We start from the raw sequence: 23,169 nt of genomic DNA, 5'->3' as shown, positions 1-23,169 counted from the left end.
ACACATTTTACATTTCTCAGTTATTTTACTAATGTGAAGTAAATTACGTAATCGGTGATAGGTGTAGCCGGTTATTTGTGGGCCTTCACTGCCCACGCCCCACCTGCCTACGAGACGGCTGTCAGACAGTGAAATGCTTATCTGCTCGTTGTACATAAATTAGATTGATGCAATTTAAATATTGCTTAATCTGATTCATTTAATTTTGAGGGGGGGGGGGGAAATGATGATGATAGAAAATAGGGTCCAGGCAGCTTTCTCAACATGTGTGTGTGTGAGGGGGGGGGGGGTATGCTGTTCATGGAAGTTATTTAAGGTCACCACAGTGAAGGTACTTTAGTTATGATTCATGCATGAATTCACTCAAGCATGGCTGCGTCTGTCCTGTCCCCACACCCACCGCGCTGTGTCATCGACGGATCATGGACTTTAGTTTTTTCCCCCCATCTCCGCAAACGTTGGCTTTTTTTGTGTGTGTGTGTGTGTGGGGGGGGGGGGGAGAGAGACCCCCTGGAAAAGTTTTGCAGGGGGCCTGCACCGACCCATGCCGATCGAAGGGGCTGCTGTGGCCGACCGCACTTCCCTCCGGCCGGTGGTTGTTCCTTTTCGCAGGACGATCCAGGCTCCTCCCTCGCACGACGTCACCCGATCCCGATCTCTCCCGACGCGTCGGCGATAGTCGGCAGCACACCGTGGTGGCAGAGCGACGGGGCCAGTGCGCATAGCGGGGACAGAGCTGCGCTGTGTTCCGATCCGAAAGAACAGAAAGAAGGAAGCAGGAAGAGAGGAAGGAAAGGGACGGGGGGGGCGGTTTACGCATCCCACCATTCCCCGAGTTGCAGCAACTTCACCGGCCCGGGCTCCGCTGCTCTGTCCGGGCTGTGCCGTGCGCCGCGGACGGAGCGACCGACGGGAACTTGAGGAACTGAAAGCGGCAACGGCGCCACGCAGCTTGTGACAGTGTCGGGAAAAGTTCCCGGTGTGCAGCGTCGAGCGAGGACCTCCCGCCCACTCCGCAGCTCCCCTGGAAGAGGGAGGGAGAGAGAGAGAGAGAGAGAGAGAGTCCTGCAGCCGCTGCGGTGGATGGAGCAACAAAGGCTGGCTGGTTGAAGTAGAAGCGCCGCGCTCTCCGCGCCTCTCCTCGCCTGCTGTTTGCCCAAAGAGTCGCGTCGGCGCACACTGCAAATCTGCAGCCGCTTGGATCTCTTTTTTTTTTTTGTTGTTGTTGGGGTGTGGGGGGTTCGGGGGGGGGGGAGAAACCGGGCCAGGTTCCACTTCGGACAAACTCTCCACCAGCCGGGGGGCTGGGAACGCTGCAGACGTGAAATCGATGCGTTTAGGCACGGCGAGGCGCACCGCCGACCCGCTAGTTTTGCGAAAGTCTGCCGCTGCTCAGCAAGGGTAGGGGACTAGTTTTTTGTTTTTTTTGGGGGGGGGGGGGCCCAGAGAGGGATTTTGCAGAAGTTGCATGCTCGGTCTTCGTCGCCTCGAGTGAGAGCTCCTTGTCCATCCACTCTCGGGTTTCCAGAAGAGGACCCGGATAGTCGAGGTGCCATGGCGACGCGTGTGGGGACATGGATACTGCTGTTGGCGCTGCACATCCAAGGTGAGCCGCAGACGTATGGACTCGTCCGAGGCATGTCTCTGCCCGGTTTCATCCTCATCCCGCAGCTCCACCCTGAGTGTGTGTGTGTGTGTGTGTGTGTGTGTGTGTGTGCGCGCAGCACGATTTATTTTGCAACGGTTCTTGATCAATGCATGAATGGATATCGACGTGATTGCCGAGCAACATGTGCAAATGAGTGCAGGAGAATTTGAAAGTGTGTGTGTGTGTGTGGGGGGTCTTAGAAATCCAACCCTCTCCAAACGGCTGCAGAATACTTATTTGTCTGCACGGTCGTGAACTTCCCCCGGCTGCAGGCAGATGGCGATGTGTGCGAACCGTGTAGGCCAGCGGTCCACAAGTTGTCCGACGACTCATCGTACTGGAAACTCTTGAATGGCCAGTTATTTCCGTTACTTTCCTGTCGGTTAGTTTTGATATGATAAATAATCAAGACCTTTTTTTTTTTTTTAGAAGAATAAACTCTTTTTGTTTCACTGTGAATGAGACCCACAGGCTTGACTGACACTTGTCTTCCAGATAATTGACCCAGCTCATATTTTCCAAAAAAGGTTGTGAATGGATTTAAGAAGTCTGATTGCCTCTCTCTCTCTGTGTGTGTGTGTGAGAGAGAGAGAGAGAGAGAGAGAGAGAGAGAGAGAGAGAGAGAGAGAGAGAGAGAGAGAGAGAGAGAGAGAGAGAGAGAGAGAGAGAGAGAGAGAGAGAGAGAGAGAGAGAGAGAGAGAGAGAGAGAGAGAGAGAGAGAGATTGTTTTGATCACCTTGACTTAAAAGCTTCCCAGAGGACCTTTTTTTAAAACACATGCCTCATCAGTGTATTTCACTCTTATTGGATAGATCAATCATTATTCCGGTTATTGGCGAGTGGTAACCCTCTCATTGCAAAGCAAAAGCAGGCCAATAGCAAACAACCATGTAGATAGGCATGTGTGCTGTGATCCATTATGCAGAGAGAGGGGGGGGGCTTTTAAAGGCTTAGCAGAAAGTTTACTGGTTTGTTTACATCTCGGACCGACAAATTCTCTCTGGCGCCCACATTGTGAGCAAGGCATGGGAGAGGGTCAAGTGTGGTCAACAAATGTCAGATCGTGTCTTGAATAGACGGTGGAATTGTACGCGTTGGAGTGATCTGGCTGCGGTGATCCTTTTTTTCGAGCCTAATGAGTCTGAAAAGTCATTTCTGGTCCATTATTTTCTTTCATCTGAGCTGTTTCCTCCCCCTCTTCTTTTTTCCCCCCCTCCTTCGGGCTCGAGAACAACCTAGATACTGACCCTGCCTCGCATCGAGGCTCCTTATGGCGTCATGTGTTTAAGACTGATTGAATGCTTTGATCAAAAGACCTGTCTGATTTACATTGAGATGATCCCTTTGCTTGTGGAGAAGATCAGGATTAACTGGTTCCCTTGGGATTCCTGGTGGAAATCTTTTGATGCTGTTCAGTCAAGGGAGTGGAAAATGTCTCAAAAATTGCTCTTAAAGCGTCCTGGAAATGTCTTATTTGAGTAAAGCGGGAGTTGATTTCTGAGCCTAATTGGGCGCCGCGCCGCATTTCGCTCCTTATTGCTTTATTTTATTGCCGCAGCGCATTTAAAGCTGAAAAAAAAAAGACTGCGTGATTCACTCTCGCAGACATCATCGTGAAGGGAAGGGCTTGGGGAAGTTTCTATTTCAGCTGTTGTTTGGGCCTTTTCCTTTTCACATGCAAAAACAAGAATTTGGTCTTTCACCCTGAGGTTAAAGGGTGTAGCCATAAATGCCCACCCCCTTTGATGGTCTAATTGATATACAGCATGTTCCAGACTCTACCCTCATTAACCAAGCACAAACAAGTGGGAATGGCCCCCGACAAATGCAAGTTGCAGCAAACCGCGTTTGCAGCCATCCATCAGGGAAAACCATTTGCGCCTGTCATGGTAATAACCATTTGTAGGAAACACGAGAGTGCCAAATTCATAAACAGAAAATATTCCAATGCGGCCAGCCAAACAGATGATCAAATAAAAGGAACATTGAGAATAATGGATCTGTGAATAATAACAGCAGCTCTGTTGCCTTTCTCTTGTATTATCACCCGGTCTCTCCAGTATCCCAGACTGACATTTAATTGAGTGTGGATCGAGTTAGCAACCAGGTGGTTGTTTATGCCTCGGCCCCACCCCCGGGTGCTGGTGCCGTACAAGCCCATGCGGATATCACCCTTGGCGGTGGGATAAGGAGATTGTCTGGCTCCAATTCTTCATCTTGGTTGGAGTAAACATTTGGGAAATAAATGCTGAATGGTGGACAAGCATCGACTTTGAATGTGCTGTTATTCTGCCTTTGAAATGTTGAAGCCGCAAATTATAGTCTCTGTATTAACTTGGCACCATGCGTGTTCAAATAGTTCTGCCGGAGGCCCCTGCATCATTTCATGCAGTCTCCTGGATGAGTTTCTATAGAATTTTCAGTTGTGTGCACACTCCTTAGCAATATCACAACACAGCTGCTAACGTTGTGTGTCACTGTCCTTTAACTGTGATTATTGGCTTGTTTGGTTGTCACGTGACGTCTCCCGAGAGGTGTAAACCGCGGGCGATGCTTCCCTGCTTCCTTTTGAGGGACAGTTTTATTGTTTTGACTCTTGGGGGTTAATTGCAGAGCGGGCCACCTGGTTTCTGTGCATAAGCCCGTCACCGAAACCCGACGCACGACGGTTCATATTTGACTCATGACGGACGGACACACGCTGCGGCGTGTTGTTGTTTTTCGGACTCATTCGGAGCACGGAGCTGAAGTCCGCCTTTTGTGTACAAAATGTCACCCACTTCAGTTGGGCTGGTTGATCGACTGAACAGTTGTGGGGGGTGTCTGAGTAGAATTGCATGCATGTTCACGAACAGTTTTGAAGTAGGTGTTTGATGATGATGAGCAGCGAAACAGGCAGGGGAAAAAAAGAAAAAGAAAGTTATCTTCAGATGTGCCATGGAAGGAATACTGCTGCCCCCGCTGGAACACTGTAATTAGCATTTTGACTTTGCTCATTTTTTGCTCTCCTTTTGAAGAAAACTGTAATTGCCAGTCCGTGGCATTTTGTATTTCGGCTGGATGACAGTCGTGATACGGTGGAATGAAGACAGCCACTATGGGATTGTCGGGCACTGATGGTTAGTGTGAATGCAAATTTCTCTGATCCCCATTCCCCTTGGGGAGTCTCCCTTTGGTCCCCGCCGAGGTGATGGATGGGAGAGGGAGCTCGGAGTCCTGGGAGACGAGCTTGAGGGGAGCTGACAGGAGATTAAGCTTCACTTTTGCCACAGGAACTAATGGAGGCACTTGGCCACTCAAACTTCGTCTCTTTGAGCATTTAGCTCATTGTGGTTCTGCTGTCAGCTCTTTAGCAAATCCCTCTCCAAACACTGCACGGAATGTCTCCGCAAGGCCTCGCTGCTATAATTCTGGAAATTGAGTTAATTTCAGGAGTGATTTTTTTTCTTCCTTTTTACTCTTTTCAATGTCAAAATGTTTAAATGAGCTAACTTTGTTCCACATGTCACAATGGGTTGATCCAAGAGGACCCATCCTAGTGCCTGGCGTACATTTCCAGACCTTGTGGTCTGTGGGCAAGGAGGATATCGTGAAAATAGATGAATAAAACATGATGATAAGCACTGAAGCTAAATAATGAAAAGGTTATGACAAAATGGAGTGTTCTCTGCGTGCAGAGGACTGCACAAATAGTATTAAAAAGGGGAATGAATGTTGTATTAGGTTCTGCTCTGCCATTGTTCGGGGCATGTGGTTTTATATGCAGGATTTTGGTCACGATTGGGACTGAATTAATGTTTCAAGGCCTCGAGTGAGGAGCTTACAGCTCTTCTGCATATCTCTGCGATGATGAAATTGTTTGAATCTGACCCCCCCCCCCCCGCCACCAAAGCTATTTTAGGGAATGGGGGAAGTTTTAGTCAAATATCACAAGCAATGTTTGTCCCAGACACCGGCTGTCTAAGGTTCCAAGATAAATTGTTTTGTCAGAACATGCCGTTCGGTATCATATGTAGTGTTTTCAGTTGTTTTACTGCATAGTGTCTGTTGCATGTCCCCTCCTGCTCCTTCGCCTCCTTCATTCCAAACAGTCACCATGCTGGATCGGGATGGAAAACACGTCAATCGCGTTTGCACTGGCTTATCACGCTGCCGCTGCGATGTTACACTTTAAATCCTTGACGTTCCCATTCTGTTTCAACCCAAATCGCAGAATCTGCAAAGTAAGGGGAAAAGGAAATCAATAGAGTGGATCACATCTCGGCCTGAGATTTCCTGATTTGGCATTAATCTGTCGAGTCATTCTTTCTTTTTAGCCAATCCTTGTAAAGGGATAAAAATGGTTAGATTCCTGCTCCGCTCCTGAGAATGAAAATGGCATTGACCGACTGCGCTTGTTCCATATTTTCCTTGGCGTTAGTCGGATCGTTGTTCCACTATCCGAGCGTAGGCTTGTTATGGTTCCTGCATTGATATAAATCTTCAGAAGAAAAAGTAAATAATCTCACACGTTGGAGGGATTCAGACCGTCTGCACTGTTTTTGTGTGACACCGTCTTGGCTTGGCAGTAGCTTGTAAAGTTTCTTTGCACTATTTCTCCCAGTTAGTGCTCTGTTATATAGTTACTACCTGTAATAAGTCATTTCAGCTAAAAAAAAAAAGATATTTATTTCTTCCAGGAAATGCATAAATTTCTTTGTTTTTCCAAGCTGCAGTGTGAAGGGAATGCAGCCATTTAATTCATCATTTTTATGTTTTCTTTAATGGGTTTTCTGTCTCTCCATAAAAACCCAAATCATATGGGAATACCTTTCTTTGCTCATTGTGTTCGGGTATACAACTGTGGCATTCAGTCGCGGGTTGATCTGGGATTGAGAGAGTGGATAATTCCTGGTCTTTCCACTAAGGCTACATGACTTTAGAATAAAGCAGATCTGATCAGCCCGGCTCCCGCCCCCCTCCTGTGTGACTGCCTGAACAAGTCAATTCAAAACAGGCAGCTGGGCTGGACTGCCCCCATTGAGGAGCAAAGAAGAACTAATAACAGTGCAACGCCAACTAAAGATTAAGGCGGAAACTGATCCTATGAGGTGGAAATAAGTCCATTGTGGTAGCTGAGTTATGACCTGATACCAGTGCTACCAAAACCCATCAAGCAGTGTCACTGGGGCTGCATCCACACTTTTTTTTCAGTTTTAAAACATATCTTTTTTGCTACCTGGTGTCCACACTACTCAGGAGTTTCTAAATCTCCTAATGGAGACTTTTGGAAAACGCTGCTGGCCCATTTTTGGTTACACAACTCCACGGTTGCATTTTAGTCTGCAAGGGCATGAACAAAAACTTTAGGGAACTATGGCGCAGTCGCCCACAGTTGCTCCCCCATTGGGTCTTATCAGTCAATAATGGACTACGGGTGGTGAATGAAAAGCGTTGGTTACGCTCAGTAACAGTTCCACCTCACCGTAAGTCCAGGAAAAAAAAAAAGAAAAACCAAAACACATTGCTGTTCCTCGTGCAACTAAGGGTTCTCACGCTTACTTTGTTTGGTCCAGACCTAAATTGCAGGTGCGAAAGGTGCGTCGGACCACGGCCCGGACCAATGGACCAAAATCCATTCAATTCCTTTGTGTGAAAACAATTTTTTGAATAGTTCGGACTTTCGGACCTTTACAGGAAGTTAAAGCAGCTGACCATCATAGAATTAGAAAAAGAACCGGAGAGAAAAGGCTTACCTGCCCAATTGGAAGCACACAACGTGAAACGTACGGTCGTTTGCAAACCAATCAAAGTCAAGTATAGGGCAACGCAGCCCATGAACAGTGTACCCGGATGGTCATGTGCGTTTTCAGGTGTGTGATTATAGACAGAGATTATTTCTGATTTGGAGCCAAAATGATTGTCTGGACAACTTGTTCAGGTGGACTGTCATTCATTTTAAAACTTGATGGACAAGTTGATGCTGTTACCATGTTTTTTTTGACTGTTTGACTCTGCACTGACCTATAATAATTCCACTGTCAATAAGAAATGACTTTTACTTTTTCAATAATGGTAATCAGTATATTACAGTTTTTCAATAATATCTTTGGTAGTGTTTATCTTTCTGCCGTAAGAATTTGAAAGAGCCATTTAATGAGACTGTTGGTGTTTACGATAAAACAAATTCGGACATTTTTCCAAATATGCGACCTGGAACAGGTCAGCCGAAAATTCTACGCTGAATATTTGCACGAAGCGTCTCAAACTCCATACCGAATACATCTGCACCGCCTGTCGAAAAACCATATCTGTCTATCCCTTTAGCCTTCCAGCTCACCCGCTGCACATGCCATCCACTGATAAATTCCCTCCGTGGGTGAAGCTGAAATGGAATATACGCTTGCCGCATGAACATAGCGAAGAAATTTCCAAACATTTTGCAGCTGCTTCGGTCTTTCAGTGCGGAAATGCTCAGAAGCAAAGTAGTATCGACATTTCCGTCGCTGTGACACAACAGCTGGGCTTTCGTGAGGCTCAGAGCTGATCTTCTGCCAGAACTTTACATTTTTCCCATTTACTGTGAACAAACTTGTCCCCCCCCCACACCCACACTCTCCCCTGTCTCCCCTGTCTCCTCGCTTTGCCTTTGGTGGTGGTGTGTCGAGAGTTGGCTCGGTTAGCACTTGATACAAAAGGGGGTTTGTTTCATGCAATGTTTTCCCTTTTAATGAGTGATAGTGTTCACTCATTTAATATTCCGCACTGATAACTCCCAGGGAGTTGACTGTGCTTCAAAGCAACAGCATGGTTGTAAATGTGAGTTGGGGGGGGGGGGGGGGGGATTGGATAGAAAACACAAACGCAGGTTTATTTATTCTCCCTGACATATAGCTAAGCTCCCAATGTGCTGCAGCTTGGTGCAAAGCTCCTTAGTGCCCTCATCCTGTGCAGACAGACTCGAAAAAATATGACTGATAACAGGTCAGCTCGGAGTCTGTCATATTTCTCTGTGCGCGTCTTTCATTCATGTTCATGTCGTTCCAGGCTACGATCGACTTTAAAGACAATTGCTCAAATTCAAACAGGATTTAAATTGCTTATATGTGAACACTTATTACAATATTCCAGCAAATATTCCTCCCCACTCCACCTGCGCCGCGGCTGACGAGAGGACGGTTCCACAGTGCCTGTCATTATAGTGAGATTGAGGTCAAGCCACATGAGTGGTAGAAAATTCTCCAGTCTGCCTGTTTTTCTTTTTCTAGTGCACATGGTTCAACTTGGAGAGATGAAGATGAACAAAGAGGTGTTCTGCAGTTTGGCATTGATCCTTCAGTTTTGTTAGTGGGGTCTATGCCACAGCAACTAATGTAGTCTGCTATTGATTCCCCATTTTCAGGCCTGGCTGAATTTCAATCCAAAGTCGCATTGTTTTCAGAAAGTCAGGTGTGCAGAATGGCCTCCGCCTATGTCCGAAATGCCACTGCAGGGCACGTTGTTATCAGTAGATTTTGTATTTAGGGAAAGGGGCTCTGCTTATCCCTTTATCTCGAGCTGTAACACCGTCTGTTAGCACTGCCTGAATTTTTTTTTTTTGGAGCAACTTATAATAATATAAACCAAAGGGACTCATACGAATGAATTGAAGATGTGCACATACTGTACAGTACTACTCTCCATACTTAAGGTGTCCGTCACAGAATGGTGCACATTGGAGGCCACTGCTTCAATCATTATGACTGGCCGGCTGAAAAGCAAGACTTCCTCATGTGCTGGTGCTCCTGTACCTGCCTGTCCTCTACCATCCTTTGCATCCTCATCCTCTACAGCCCAAGCAATGTTTTGACGATGATGATATGTCAATGGACATGTGTTGCATGTTTTCCAATTCCATCCGAGGCAGGATATTGTGCAGATGAAGAATAGACTTTACTGTGAGATATGGCCGCGCATTTTAAGTTAATGATGGATGTTAACACTATGAAATGAAGAATCATGGAGGTCAAAGTGTGAATTCTGTCCTGGAAAATGCAATTTAATGTGTTTTGTTTCTTTATGCTTAATTGTCAACACGTGTGGTAACACCAGTATTTCAGTGACACCGGTCAGGCCCCACTATTTTCTGCAGTGTGTTCATTGGCAACTGTTTTGCATTTACAGATTTCATTGTATTTGGAGAGAATAGCAATGTCTCCTGGTGAACATTGCTCTTAAAAGAAAAGCATAATCACATTTCCAGATTTGTAAAAACGTTAGCTGATGTTTTTTACAGTAGGATATTCCTGTTGTATCAGCACTTGGCAACTAAAAATACAGGGTTTTGGGAAAAGACTGCATGGCGGGTAAAGGAACACTAAGCGTAAGGTTGAGCTACGGTCCAGATTGGAAAGTAAAAAAGAAAACCCTTTGGTTAAGGTTACAGAATGATCCGGGTCATAGCCGCCCCGGATCTGACTACTTGTAGGCATTGGCATTTTGTCTGGTCGGGGCTACTTCTTACTATTTCCCCTGAAGGAAATTGTTTCTAATGCAGAATAGTTGCATATAAAATGCCTGCTGTAACCCCCCACCCCCCTCTCTCCCCTCCTCCTCCTCTGACTCACTTGGTCTTGCCTCTTCCAGCTGAATAAATTTGCCAGCGGTTTCCACATGGGAGCTTCCGCTCTGGCAGCACACATCTTGCTTGGCTACGGGTCTGCAAGTAGAATTAACCAGTCAGGAATCTGGAGAGGGCTTTGATATACTGTAAAGGAATCACACGGGCCCATTTTGTGTAGTTCAGGATTGTCAGTTGAGCCACGCGGATGCCAAATGTCACGTCAGGCCAGAGAAACAGAAAGTTGAGGAGGTCAAGCCCCCCCCCCCCCCTTCTCCCACCCATGTGTCGACAATATGTGTTAGAACATTTATGATGATAAATTATGCAGATATAAGTGGCCACAAAACACCCACTGACTGACCTGGCACCCACATACAGTAGCTCATAGTCTCACAGATGAAGAGTGGGAGGGAAGAGTGCATTTCCCTGCCTTTATTGATGAATCTGAGTCGAGTTTCTTCTCCCATTTTGACAATATGCTCCGTGCACGCGGAGCAAGGGCATCGTAAATATTTATCTGAGACAGATAGAGACTTGCAATTGTTCCAACTTTCTTCGTCAGCATTGTAAAACTGAAAATAGAAGCTAAAGAAGAGCAAAATGTTGGAATGAGAAACTTGATATAGAGCCTTTTTAAAACCCTCGAAATACCTTCCCTCTTACGACCTGCAGACTCATACCCCTCGGGATGCCAAGTTTTGAAATTGCTCTGAAGAATGGGTTGTAATGTTATACATTTTTTGTTTGGATAATTTGTATGAAAAAAAAATGCAAGGAAAAAATTACGGTCAAATTGTAAAAGGAAAAGGGGAAATGGAGATTAACATGTAGACCCAGCAGGGGTTTGGAGTTTGTAGAAGGTCATGCTGTTTGTGAATGAGGCTACGTTCCAAGGGTGATTCTAGTTTGCCTTGAAATTATGTTCCTGGCTGAAGTTCTGTGTAGGCACATCGGGGATGCTCGCTGGACGAAAAAACTCAAATATAAGTTCCTTCAATTTTTTTCCCCCATCTCATTAGACCTTTTTTTTTCTATTTCTGTGCGGGAAGCCTGTAGAACCCCCCAATCTTCTATACGGACGAGTTGCAGTTTGCGTAATTGAAAGAATATCATGTAACATAAAACAGTAAATTAAATTAAAAGCTCCATAATGTGCCAAAGATCTTATTGTCTTCATAATTAGTTTAATTAAAGCCGTTCTTAATTTGAGTGCCGAGTGATTCAGAGGCTCAATCAGATCTTGCATTACGAGTGAGTCCGAGTCAAGATGAAGTGTTAGCCCCGTGTTTCAATAGACTCCTCGGTGGAGATGAAAGTTTGGATGAAACTGATTGGATTTACCCCACGCCGTCAAGGGTGCGTTTCATCCCCGCTGTTAGTGGAATTTTGGTTAAGCCATGACAAAAAAAGAAGTAATTACTGTAAGAGTAAGTGGCGCTCCAGGGAAAGAAATCCAAATAAGATGGGTCTGATTCTGTACGCCGTTGTGGGGGATTTAAAGGATTAATCCTATTGATTTGGTGGCGGGATTTGCGTATGTAATTCTGGTGGAAGTTTGTCTGACCTGTCGCCGTTGGAGGTGTGTGTGTGTGTGTGTGTGTGTGTGTGTGTGTGTGTGTGTGTGTGTGTGTGTGTGTGTGTGTGTGTGTGTGTGTGTGTGTGTGTGTGTGTGTGTGTGTGTGTGTGTGTGTGTGTGTGTGTGTGTGTGTGTGTGTGTGTGTGTGTGTGTGTGTGTGTGTGTGTGTGTGTGTGAGAGAGAGAGAATCGGGGGCAGTTTTGTAATGCGCCACACCTCCCTTGGTCTCCCTCGCCCCTCTCTTCACCCACACACTGCTGACGCCTTGTGACCGGCGTGGGGTGGGTGTTTGCTTTTGCTGGGAAGACTCGGGAGGAGTGCACCGAGGCGCAGACGCGCGCGCGTTGCACATGCGTACAACCTAGGCGCAGGCCCTGGGCAGAGACAGCTTTGCGTTGCCGCCCCCCCCCCCCCCCCCCCGACCATGACCCACTTTCTTTTCCCTGCCCGTCGCTCCCTCTTTAATTGCCGCGCGGCACACTGAGGCCATCTGCTCGACTGAGGCCTGTCGCCATGGAGATGCTGGGAGGCTTTTCGGATTTGTTGCGGACTGACCAACAGGGAAATAGAGGTCAGGGAATGGGGGTAGGGTGTTGGACAGTCATCGGGGCACCAGAACTGTATCGTCTGACAGTGCAGCAGTACACCTCTATGATGCGGTCACATCCTCCCAGGGCCTTTTGAAAAAAAATAATATATATATATATTTGTTGTCATTTGTTGGGGAAGAAAAATAATCTCTGAGGTTTTATTCTGCAGTTTGTTTCAATTGGCCCTGAGAGTTTTACTGAAACCTGAGGGGACATCGAACATGTTAACTTCCAGACTTTTAACTGGGAAGTAATTACATTTCAAAGTAGACACATTCCACCGGTGAATGACACCAGTAAACTAGAATGAAATGAAATCGTTTCTTCACATTATTCTCGCACTTTTATTAAAGTTTGTCATGTTCCTTTGTTCAAAGGAAATGTATTTCCCTGGATATTACAAATCACAATTTTTCTTTTTTTTTTGTTGCCGTACCGGCTTTTTTAAACAGAGGGCTACTTGTCTGCGTTGAGATTACAGTGTTGCCTCAGTCAGATGTGTACTTAGTGTCATCTCATCTGCCCACTCCGATCATTCTGAGCCGCGTCCCTTTATCCTCGTGAGTGTCTTTGTATATCTTGCTGCTCCTGCTTATTTCCTTTCCAATGACACGCCTCAGTGAGGAGGCAGTTGTGCCGTGTTTCCAATTAACACTCCGGCGTATTTCAGAGCCGCGGTTCTGCAGAGTGAGGCCGCCCTTTTTGCTCCTCCGTCTGTCAGCTGCACTCGAGTCAAGGCTGCCCCGCCTGTTGTTTAGACATTCAGATATGCCGTGCCTCTTCCACTACGATCATTTGGTCAAAATGTTAAATGTGGCATTTTATTCCAGGAGAATGTTTTACTTAAGTGGGTCTGATGGAGTCGCGGTACTGACCTCTGGCACATGCAGAGTGCTGTGCTTTGGGAGAAGCACTTTCTATTTACTCCGCTTTCAAAGGTCAGTATTGGTAACTGTCATTTCTGAAGTGTCATTTATAGGTCAACTCCTCATTAGTAATCCGCCGGTGTTTGGATCAAATGCATCTGCCGCCCCGCCGGTGCCACTGAACTGCAGCCATTCCCACTTTTCAAATCGGGGAAAAGCCACGGGATTCAGTTAGGGCAATGCTGAGCCTGCCAGGTTAAATGTAATAAAGTTGAGAAATCTGGGTTTGTTTTACTCTAGAGAAAAAAGAATAACATTTGTGATTATTGGTTAACATTTAAAAGTTTCTAATCAAATTACTCGATCTATAATATGTTGCTTGACCAACAGTCCCAGAACCAAAGGTCTTTCATTTCCAATAATTCGTACTAAGCAGCAAATCATCCAGTTTTTTTTCCAATTGATTGACTTGAATGATCAATATTTCATCCAAATTGTTGTTTACCTTTTCAGCGTTCAACTTTGATAAGCTGACACAACTTGTTCAGCACTGTGTCTTAGGCGTCATGGGTCTATTGGCCATTGGTCGCGTTGCAGAGCTCCGGTAGGCGTTCACGTAGCCACATCAACATGTCAAGGCGGATAGACTAAACTATGGCGTCAGGTGTACATCTCCTCCGTGAAATTCGACTACGACGTGCTGTCTGTGAGTTACAGTGCGCTTCCACGTGTTTTCTTAACAAGAGTCAGACCTCCTACGTCGGCTGTCGGCACCCACCGTCCTTTGGTGCTGTCACTATCTGCATAGAGGCCTCCGACAGCTTATTTTGCTCCACTGTCGCCCACCAGCGACGGAGCAACACAGGAGGCTGTGACAGGAGAGGTAGCCCTGTCAATTTAAACTCCGAGCGAGCAACTCCGGGCTGCCCAAAATGTACAGTCGGAGCTGAAGTTGACAAGACGCTGTACCCATGTGCCCGTAATTGGACCGGGGCCCCTTTTTTTCCAGCAGTGTGTAAAAGACAGAGACGAGACAGTATCTCAAAGTCAAGGTCGAGGTGTCGAGCACTGGATGCGTTGCATTCTCTTTCCCGTGCCCTCCGTCCTATCACAGCTTATCCAGCTGCTGCTGTGCAGAGGCGGGGTGAGAACGGCTGTGCTCTGTGGGCGCAGCGCACTGGCTTATGCGCTTGGAGAGATTAATCGAATCGTACGATGTTATGCTATGAAACAGGGGCCGAGTAAAGTTTCATTCAAGCTCAAGTCTTGTCGACGTATGCGCCTTAATCTGGCTTCAATTTGGTTTCTCTTTGTCCCTCCTCTCATTGTCAACGTGGGGCAGCACAGTTATAGCCTGACATGGACTGGTGCAGCGACGGGATGTGAACCGTCTCTCCACAGGATTATGTCACGGCGGCGCACTGTGGATGGACCTAGTTAGCCAAAGTGATTTCCATAGTCCGTGTTGTGCCAACGTCCTGATTGCACTTTGAATGGACGCCACGCTCCAAGAGGACTCTTAATTAGCCTTCCTTAAGTGCACATGCTGACTCGACAGTGGTGCCTTTTGATTTGCCTAACAAGGGACGCCTGCATCCCCTCTCTCCTCATTTGAACTTAAGCTTTATGCCTACTTTTAGTATCATCCGACTCTGTGCTCTGCTGCAGCCGTGCCCATGGTTGTTTATGCTCAGAAGCCTCCACTAAAAAGAATTCCATTCCCTTTTTATGGACATCAGAGGGGGATGGAAAAAAAAAAAAAAGTTCTCCACTAGTCAACAGAATGCGATCCACTCAACCACTCAGCATGATATTTATTTATTTACTCGCCCGGTGCCATTTTGGTCTGCCGAATCCCCGGAGAGGAAAATGCATTAAGCCACTCACTGTATTTACTTGTGTTGAATTGATGCTGATGTGTGAGGGCAGGCCAGGGGATGGAGGATGGGAAATTGATCATCGGTGAATGAGTGTCAGGGGAATCTTGACGTCCACAACTGCTTTTCACGCTTTGAGCTCAGCGAATCCATCAAGCAGAAACGTGCTGCCATCTGAGAATGCAACTACTTATCGCATAGATTAAGACTTTGCTGTTTGTTCATGCACGCACACTTCAGTTGTGTGCTTTATTTGATTGTCTGGGGTAATTGACACACGCCGCTTGTTTGTACCTTCTAGGTTATTATAAGTTGCAGAAGTGAGCATGCCCATGCAGTGTGAAAATCAGGCCATTTCCCAAGTTACACTCGCACTAAAAGTATGTATCTGTAGAATAATTGGACGGATCACAGACTTATAGATGCCGTCGGTTTCACAATCTGCAGCACATCAACCGCAAAAATCATCAAAATATCGTCCTTTGACCTGCAATCATTGTCGGTCGCTGGACTTTTGCCAAAGGTTAATGTATGTTCGAGACAGAAAAAATCTTCAGCACCATTAGGCATCTTCAGTCACAATTAATAATCATAACAATCACAAGGGGGGGGTTAAGTACAGATGGCTGTGAGGATCGTTGTATTATGTGTTGAGGGAAATGAGAAACTGTTAGAAAAATGAAGACGAGTGGTATTATGCTGGAAAAAGTGGAAAAGTGATAGGCTGACTGGCAGTTTTGCACTCAAAAAGCGCTGTACAAAATACTGTTATTTGTATGATAGTGTAACAGTATATGCCTATTGTGGACGACCTCTCCATTGAATATAGGAATGACAGTTAGTCATGCATTTGCAAGGTAATCCCCGGAGCAAAGATCTGGTTCATTGAACATTTACACAACGAGTGGCTCTAGAACTAAGCACAGCTAAGAGTCTGTATTCTGCAAATACAGTTTGAATAATGAATGATATAGCCTTTCTAAGATCCCCCCGCGAGATAAACAAAAGCCAGAAATGGAAGGCTCATCCTTGCACCCTTTGAGGTTTGCCTTCCCGCACACCTTGAAGTGACTCCTCATCTGACAAATCTTTTTTTGTGTGTTGTTTTGTTTTCCATTTGAAAGGACTGAAAAAATGAAAGGGGAGAACCGATGAAAACTGCCATTAGAGGCTGTGTTATATTTCGAATTGAAGGCGTTTTGGTTTTTTTTAAGGATGGGAAGCAGGATCTCCCAGGCATGAATAAGCCCTTTGTGCTCCATGTGTAGACTCATTTGTTTAGCTCTAGCCTGGATAGACGGCGCTGATTGTCATGCGGTAGATGTGAAAGTAGACGTTATGAGTAACGAGAGGATTACTGGCATTACTGTTTCATGATAATGCAGGTTTATTCGAATCCGCATAATTGTTGATTATTTCTCGAGCTTTGCGGGAGTCTAAAGACGTGCCCCCACAGGTTTGTTGCCTGATTACACGCCGGCTGCAGTTGTCTTTTTTTTTTTTTAAATTGCCAAGTCATTATTGTAAACCAGGTTTTGGCTCTCAGCTGATTTCCCTGGTTAAACAAAGGTTTAATTAAAAAAAAAAGAAAAAGAAAGCTGCACACTGAATGAACGTACATATTTTGAGGCACTTACTTTCAAACAGCTCTTAAAGTTTGCAGTGAAATATCATCATGCGACTTCTCATTCAGGCAATGAAGCCATGGGTGGCTGAGACAACTTCCTGCACCAGTTTATTCAGAGGATTAATTAAATTTAGTTAATTAATATTCTTGGCTGGCTATATCTTAAAGATTATTCACCAGCATGAATTGAACCCCAGATTTATGATTGATATTTATAGGGGACTGTCAGGAGCTGTCAGCCTCCGTTGAATCAACAATTCTTCAAAACTCAAGAGCCAGTTGATGTGCTATAAATCAAAGGCTGCACGGGGGAAAATCCCACCGAGATGAATAGAGAAGGATTGAATTAGAAAACGTGTAACCTTTCCACAGGGAGTCTTACTGTGTGATTTATTAGGATAAAGCTGTTTGCTCCTCCCCCGTCTGTTATGTGTTTTAAGTGTTGGTGGGGATGAATACGTCCACGAGCCCGAGTGAGCTCCGGCACCACGGCTGCAACTCTTGCGTCACAATGGTGTGTGTGTTTGTGTGTTTGTGTGTGCAGGCTTTCTCTTTCGTGCAAAGTCGCTCTCTCACGCACACAGTCACACACACGTTGAGGTACTACTCTACTATCCAATCCCCCAGAGTGTGCTTGCATGTGTGGGCGTATTTTTAGTAACACACACACACACACACACACACGCAGACGCAGCGGCCTGTGTTTCCAAACGCGATGTGTCAGGGCAGCATCATGTTAAGGATTCAGTCAGATGGTCCTTAACGCTTTGCCCAGAGCTCTGCAGAAGGGATGTTGTGTTTGTACCCAGCACCGGAGGGGGGTCACGTGCTGACCTCATTGTGTGCACGAGTAAGTGCACTCCGCCGCATCAGTGTGCAGCTCCCCTCCACATGATGAGACGGAGGACTTATCTCGGCGCTAATAGCTAATTGATTGATTGGCTGGCGCAAATATCCTCGACGGAAACTCGTTTGTTTTTTTATCCCATCAAGTTGGTTTTGAGAAGCAGGGGGAGCGGCGGAAAATGAAAATGGGCCCTCTTTTTCTGAAAAGGGAGAGATTTAATATTTTTATCCCCAGAAAAAAAACTGACAAGCTTTATTCCTCTTCCTCCCCACCCCCACCCCACCATAGGGAGCTGTGTGCTACAGTACTGAACCGCTATGGAAAAGCACTTTGCAATGAAGAAACCACATTGCTCCTTCGTAAACACAGAGGTTAATGTCTTATTTACAAGCTGCTGGCCCCGCGGCTGACCCGTTTGGCACAAATGTCTGGCTGTCTTCATGAGACAGTGCAGGCAAGGGTGCGATCCAAGACTCAGTGTCTTTTCGCCTCACGGGAGTCCCCCGTCCCCCGTCGCCCGTCCCCCGTCCCGGACCTTCCAGGCCTGCAGCTGGCCTTCTCTCTCCACCGGTACATTAACTCCTGCAGCCTGCAGTGCTCCACCGGAGCAGATGCCTCCAGAGGAAAACAAAGCTCGCAGGCCAGGGGGGGGGGGGGTTAATCGCGCTCATCTAGAGGTCTGACGCGCTGTTGCCAGGTGTGTCACACTCAGAGCACACTTTGGTCTCCGTTTGTCGCTGCTCTTTGACCTCTGCCATTCACACCGCGTGCAATATGTGTAGGAAGCACGTAAAGGCAGCCCGATGGATTCTGTTGGAGCCTGTTGCGTTTGTGCTGCCGAATGACCAGGGGGAATAATGACGAATTTTATCTTCACTTTCATATTAAAAGGGCAGTAAGAGATTCTAAAGCCAAACACGTTTGGTATAAATCTGCGATCTGATGGTTCTGTGCGCGCGCCGGGTTCGCGGCCCCGCCGGAGCAGGAAAATCACAACAACAACAAAGAGAGAGACAAGCACTCTCCAAAATCGCGTACTGCCCCTTTAAATTAGAGAGAAGATAGTGATTACGAGGCACTTCAAATACATTTTTCACGAAAGAGCGTAGACCTGGGTTCTGCTCGGTGCCTCGGGGCAGAGATGTGCAAAACACCACTGGAGCCAGAGAAGATACGCTAAACACATACAATTACAATTCAAAATGTCTGTGTTATTACTTTGTGTCAAAACTTGTAGTTGACATTAGGATTTCTCGCGTAGTGTACACGCTGGTCGGTACACAACGCAGCAGGGCTACTTGTGTCCATTTTTCTAAGGAACCCCCCCCCCCCCCCCCCCCCCCCCCCAAAAAAAAGTGATTCCTTCGGCTCCACTGATCTGTGACGTTCACACTGTATCTCAGCCGGTATTGCTTGTGACAGATTGCATTTTAAGAAAAGCCAGAGTTGTACATCGATACGCTATAGTGAGATTTTCTATTATGTTGGCTCTTTGCAGCATATTGACTTGTGTTTGCAATTGTAATCCACGGGGGAATGTACCCTTTTTTTCTGTAAAACCTAATCATAAATTAACACGTTTTTGACATTGTTTTAGCTTTAGTCGAACACAGTAAAGACCATCAAGGTCGTCTCTTGGATGATTTTCCAAAGCTGCCGTTGCCTCCGTTAAATTCCTGTTAAGTCTGTTATTTGCTTATCACTCCGCTCGGTTCCCAGCGATGCAGTTGCGTGGTAAAATGCCAATTCCCTCTTTTCTCTGCATCTCCTGAGACTCAGCTGCCTACTCAGATAGCGAATGGCTGTGTCCCCCCCCCCGCGCGGCGCGGTGGCATTTGCTCCGTCTGCCCGCCTGTGGCCATCGTGACTCACAACCCCTCCAGGTGCTGCAGCTCACAGAGAAGACACACGAGTTTAACGCTTAACACCCGGAAATAACATATGTCAGTGAGAGATGGGGCGGGGCGGGGGGGGGGGATGTTGTTGAGGAAGTGATGGTGAATATTTTCACATCACAACAGCTGGGCCTGCACAGCTTTTTTTGGACTTCAAGCAAAACTCTTTTGGCAAAGTTATTTTCGCAAGTAGCGAGTCCAGCTCTGTGGCATCCGCTTCTTTGGATTCTCCGTTGATTTAGTTGATTTGTTTTCTGGCACCGGCCTTTTTCTTTGTCGGCCCAGTCACTGTGCTGCTCGTGCTGCACCCACCCGTCTTTTTTTCCTGTCTTTTTCAAAGTGAAACTACGTTGCTTCCTGTGCTGCAGAAGATGTCTCCCCTCCAACTGTTGCAAATGTCAAAGCTTTCATGACACAAATTGCCGTGTCTCCACGTAGTCGTAATTTAACCTATGTCCTTGAGAGGTCTGCTAATGTCGCCGGCTTCCAGCCTCCTTTGCCGTTGCCTTTTCTCCCTGCTTCCTCTAATGGCTTCATCTCACACACTGACATATTTTCAGAATCATATCCATCAGTGGATGTCAGGGAGACAACCCCCCCCCCCCCCCCCCCCCCCCCCCCCCCTCCCGTTCACCGACAAAAGCAGTGGTCGTCGTATAACGTCATCTATCATCCCGGGGCCTTTGTTCAGCATCCTGTCTCATGCGGGGGCTAGCAGCCAGTGCAAGGGGTGGCATTCTGTTTGACAGGCCGGTGCAGATGCTAAATGACAGTGATACAAAGAGGGGGCCCACCACGCAGGTCCTGACAGGGCTGTTTTCCATAGAGAAGAGGCTTGACTTGACTTAAAGGCCCAACCCCAAAAATCTGATTACAGCACCGCTCTATGACAATTCTTTGGCCTGGTTCTGATGTTTGTAATTTCCCTTGATAGGAGACGCCCCCCCCACTGATCCAATCGGAATTCTGAGTGTCTGAGTGAAATGCGGTTTCTTGGCTTCTTCTGCAATTATATTCGTCACCTTTTTTGGGGTTTATATTTATGATTTGGGCGATTTCACTTTTAGTTGAAGTTTTGGGTTCGTCAATAACTTGTCCAACATCCACCGTGTGTCCCTCTGAAGTGTCCTAGAGCTAATAACCATGAACTACTTTCTCTTATTCTAAGCCATCCAGGATTTGAGTATTTGCCAAAATGCCTCAAGAGTAAATGTGATGATAATATTGGTCCTGGTGTTTCAGTTTACCTCGTCTCCATTTTCTGTGCCCTGGAGGAGACTTGCTCCTCGGAAACCCTTTTGTCCAAATGCTGAAAGCAACCGTATCTTCGGTCGGGATATGGATACACCGTCTTGCCATTTTGCAAAGTTGTCTTTCTTGCTTAGGTCGGTTTTGGATGTACACCAGTTGTGTTGGTGCAGATCCTCTATCAGCTGGAGGATGTAATCTAACAGGATTGGTGGCTTGTGAAAGCTCCACTGTCTCCTATACAAAGCCATTTTTCACAGTATTCTTTTCGACGCAAAACTAGTGCCCACATGTACAACAATTACTTTAAAGCACCGCAAATGCATGGACAAGGTTTTGGACTTGAAAGGTGTCTGTAGAACGAGGGCATCCAAAGGGAATGGAGAAGGAAAAAAAATACATTTGCTGTGACAATGTGTTGCAAATATGTGTCCAGCACTTGAAAGACATGAATTACAATAATGGCCTCATTTCAAAGCCCTTTTTATCCAACTTTGATGTCTAGTCAGTGTCATTGTGTGGGATCCATTAGCGCGGGGGAAAAGCTCGCCTCGATTTGATTCGAGTGAAATAACTGAAATATAAATGTAGGGTATTTTTAGATGTGCGGTGGCTGTGCGAGGATTGTGCTTCTATGAACCCAGCAGTGATGCGAGCGCAGACGAATGCAAAGGACGCAGTGTTACCCGGACCCAACATGTTGATGCATGCATGAGGACTCATAGCTGTTAGTCGCGTCTGCTCGATGTGGTCACCGCGGATGGATTTGTAACGTGAACACAGGTTGAATCACAGGCTTTCGGTGCTGCACCTAATACAGGTTTTAATCCAGGGATTTCAATTTTAACCTTAAACAATGTAAGACTAGAATATATTTAATATGACGCTACTCTCTCCAGAAGTTCTGCCTGATAAGTACATGCGGAGGGCTCTCTAGTTAAAAAGAGCATTTTATTTACCTTGATCAAGTTCCATAAATTACAACATCTGCACGAGATCTTTTGTCTCTCTTACGATATGTGGCCTTCAACTACAGATCAACAATAGTGTTATCATGCATGTTGTAATCAATAGTCTACGAAGCTGGAACCAAACAGGCAACAAAGAGACACTGTTTTGACTCGGCACAGAAATTAAAAAGAAGGACGTCTTTTATTTCGTTCTGAATGAGTTGACCCGTGTCTTGAGATTAAAAAAAAACTCCCTCGTGTGTTGGTGGAGTTTAACACAACCTTTTCTTTATTCAGTTTAAAAGAATAAAAACAACAAAAAAAATAAGCCTTCTTGCCTGTTTAAGGGCAGCGATTCAGACACTACCTCTGGGTATGAGACAGCTTCAGAGGCGCCTTCACACTTGCCATCACGAAAGACAAAGGTTTTGTGTGCAGTGTAGCGATTCGCTTGCTCGGGGAAAACACCCAGCCCCGGTATCTCCAGAGAGGTGCAGGAATTGAACGTGTTAGTTTTAGCTTCTTTTTTGGGAGGTGGGTTCGCCTAAATGCCCGACATTTAGGGAGAAGTTACAATTCTGTGTAACTTTGTGGACTGTGGGGATAATATACCGGAGAGCCGGGTGCCCCAGGTCCTGCCATAATCCGAAAGCTGCAATAGAAATGTTGAGAAAAACGAAAGGCCGTTCATATCCCGCTCACCACGGGGGGACGACTGACTCATCACAAGAGGGCTCAGCTTTCTCCTTGGGGTACAAGTTAACTGTTTTGTTTGTCCAGCCTCATGTCTTTTATTTATAGCAATAACCCGGGGAGATTTTGGAGTCAGGGTTTTTTTTTCGACCGCATCACCTGATCCTCTAACTGTAACAGCATCCCTCCCTCCACCTCGTCCATTCTTTGCTGCAGCGATGAAATTCCACCCCGCCTTCCCCGAGCGCTCACTGCTGCGGTCATTTTTTTTTTTTCATACACACCTCACTTCATTTCCATGAAAAAAATGAAACTGAGTTAGGGCAGTATTTTTCTTTTCTTTTTGTCTTTTTGAACAAACCTCTAGGCGATCACGCGTACACCTTTGGATAAAATGCTAACAAGCACGATTCATATGTATTATTTATTTTTTTTGTTTCAGGAAATTTAGGATTCCTTACTTTCCCCTCACAACGCTCTAAACAGGCGACAGGTGAGAAGCGTCTGCAAGAGCCTGCCGCCGAATGCAAGCTGTTTGCCGTGACAGCTTCATCTGTGAAACCATATTCTCCGAGGGGCTCAAAGCCTGCCCGGAGATCACTGAGACCGTTTAAGATTACATGTCTGCTGGCAGGGAGCAGCAGATAGGTGAAAATAATTGGCTTCGTCACCAGCCCCCCCCCCCCCCCCCCCCCCCCCCCCCTACCCGCCCTCCACTCCCCCTTTCACTCCTTGGCGGTGACGACACACACACACACACACACACACACA

The 23,169-nt window shown here is 46.3% G+C and overlaps 1 protein-coding gene across 7 annotated transcripts in view; it reads left to right on the top strand.

The window, feature by feature from the left end:
• The first annotated feature begins 657 nt into the window (after positions 1–657).
• nectin1b (nectin cell adhesion molecule 1b) overlaps positions 658–23,169 on the top strand; it is a 138,586-nt gene continuing 116,074 nt past the window's right edge. For 4 of the 7 annotated variants that reach the window (XM_047335617.1, XM_047335616.1, XM_047335618.1 and 1 more), the window contains exon 1: positions 659–1,606. In XM_047335617.1, coding sequence (XP_047191573.1) covers positions 1,555–1,606 — 52 coding nt within the window. In that variant the 5' untranslated portion in view covers positions 659–1,554. Of the gene's footprint in view, positions 1,607–23,169 lie in introns of all 7 variants that reach the window. The other 3 variants (XM_047335614.1, XM_047335619.1, XM_035622722.2) reach the window with 3 other exon arrangements.

Source organism: Scophthalmus maximus, chromosome 11 (genome assembly GCF_022379125.1).
Source record: "Scophthalmus maximus strain ysfricsl-2021 chromosome 11, ASM2237912v1, whole genome shotgun sequence".
In the NCBI taxonomy this organism is placed as follows: domain Eukaryota; kingdom Metazoa; phylum Chordata; class Actinopteri; order Pleuronectiformes; family Scophthalmidae; genus Scophthalmus; species Scophthalmus maximus.
This window is presented reverse-complemented; position numbering and strand designations above follow the sequence as displayed.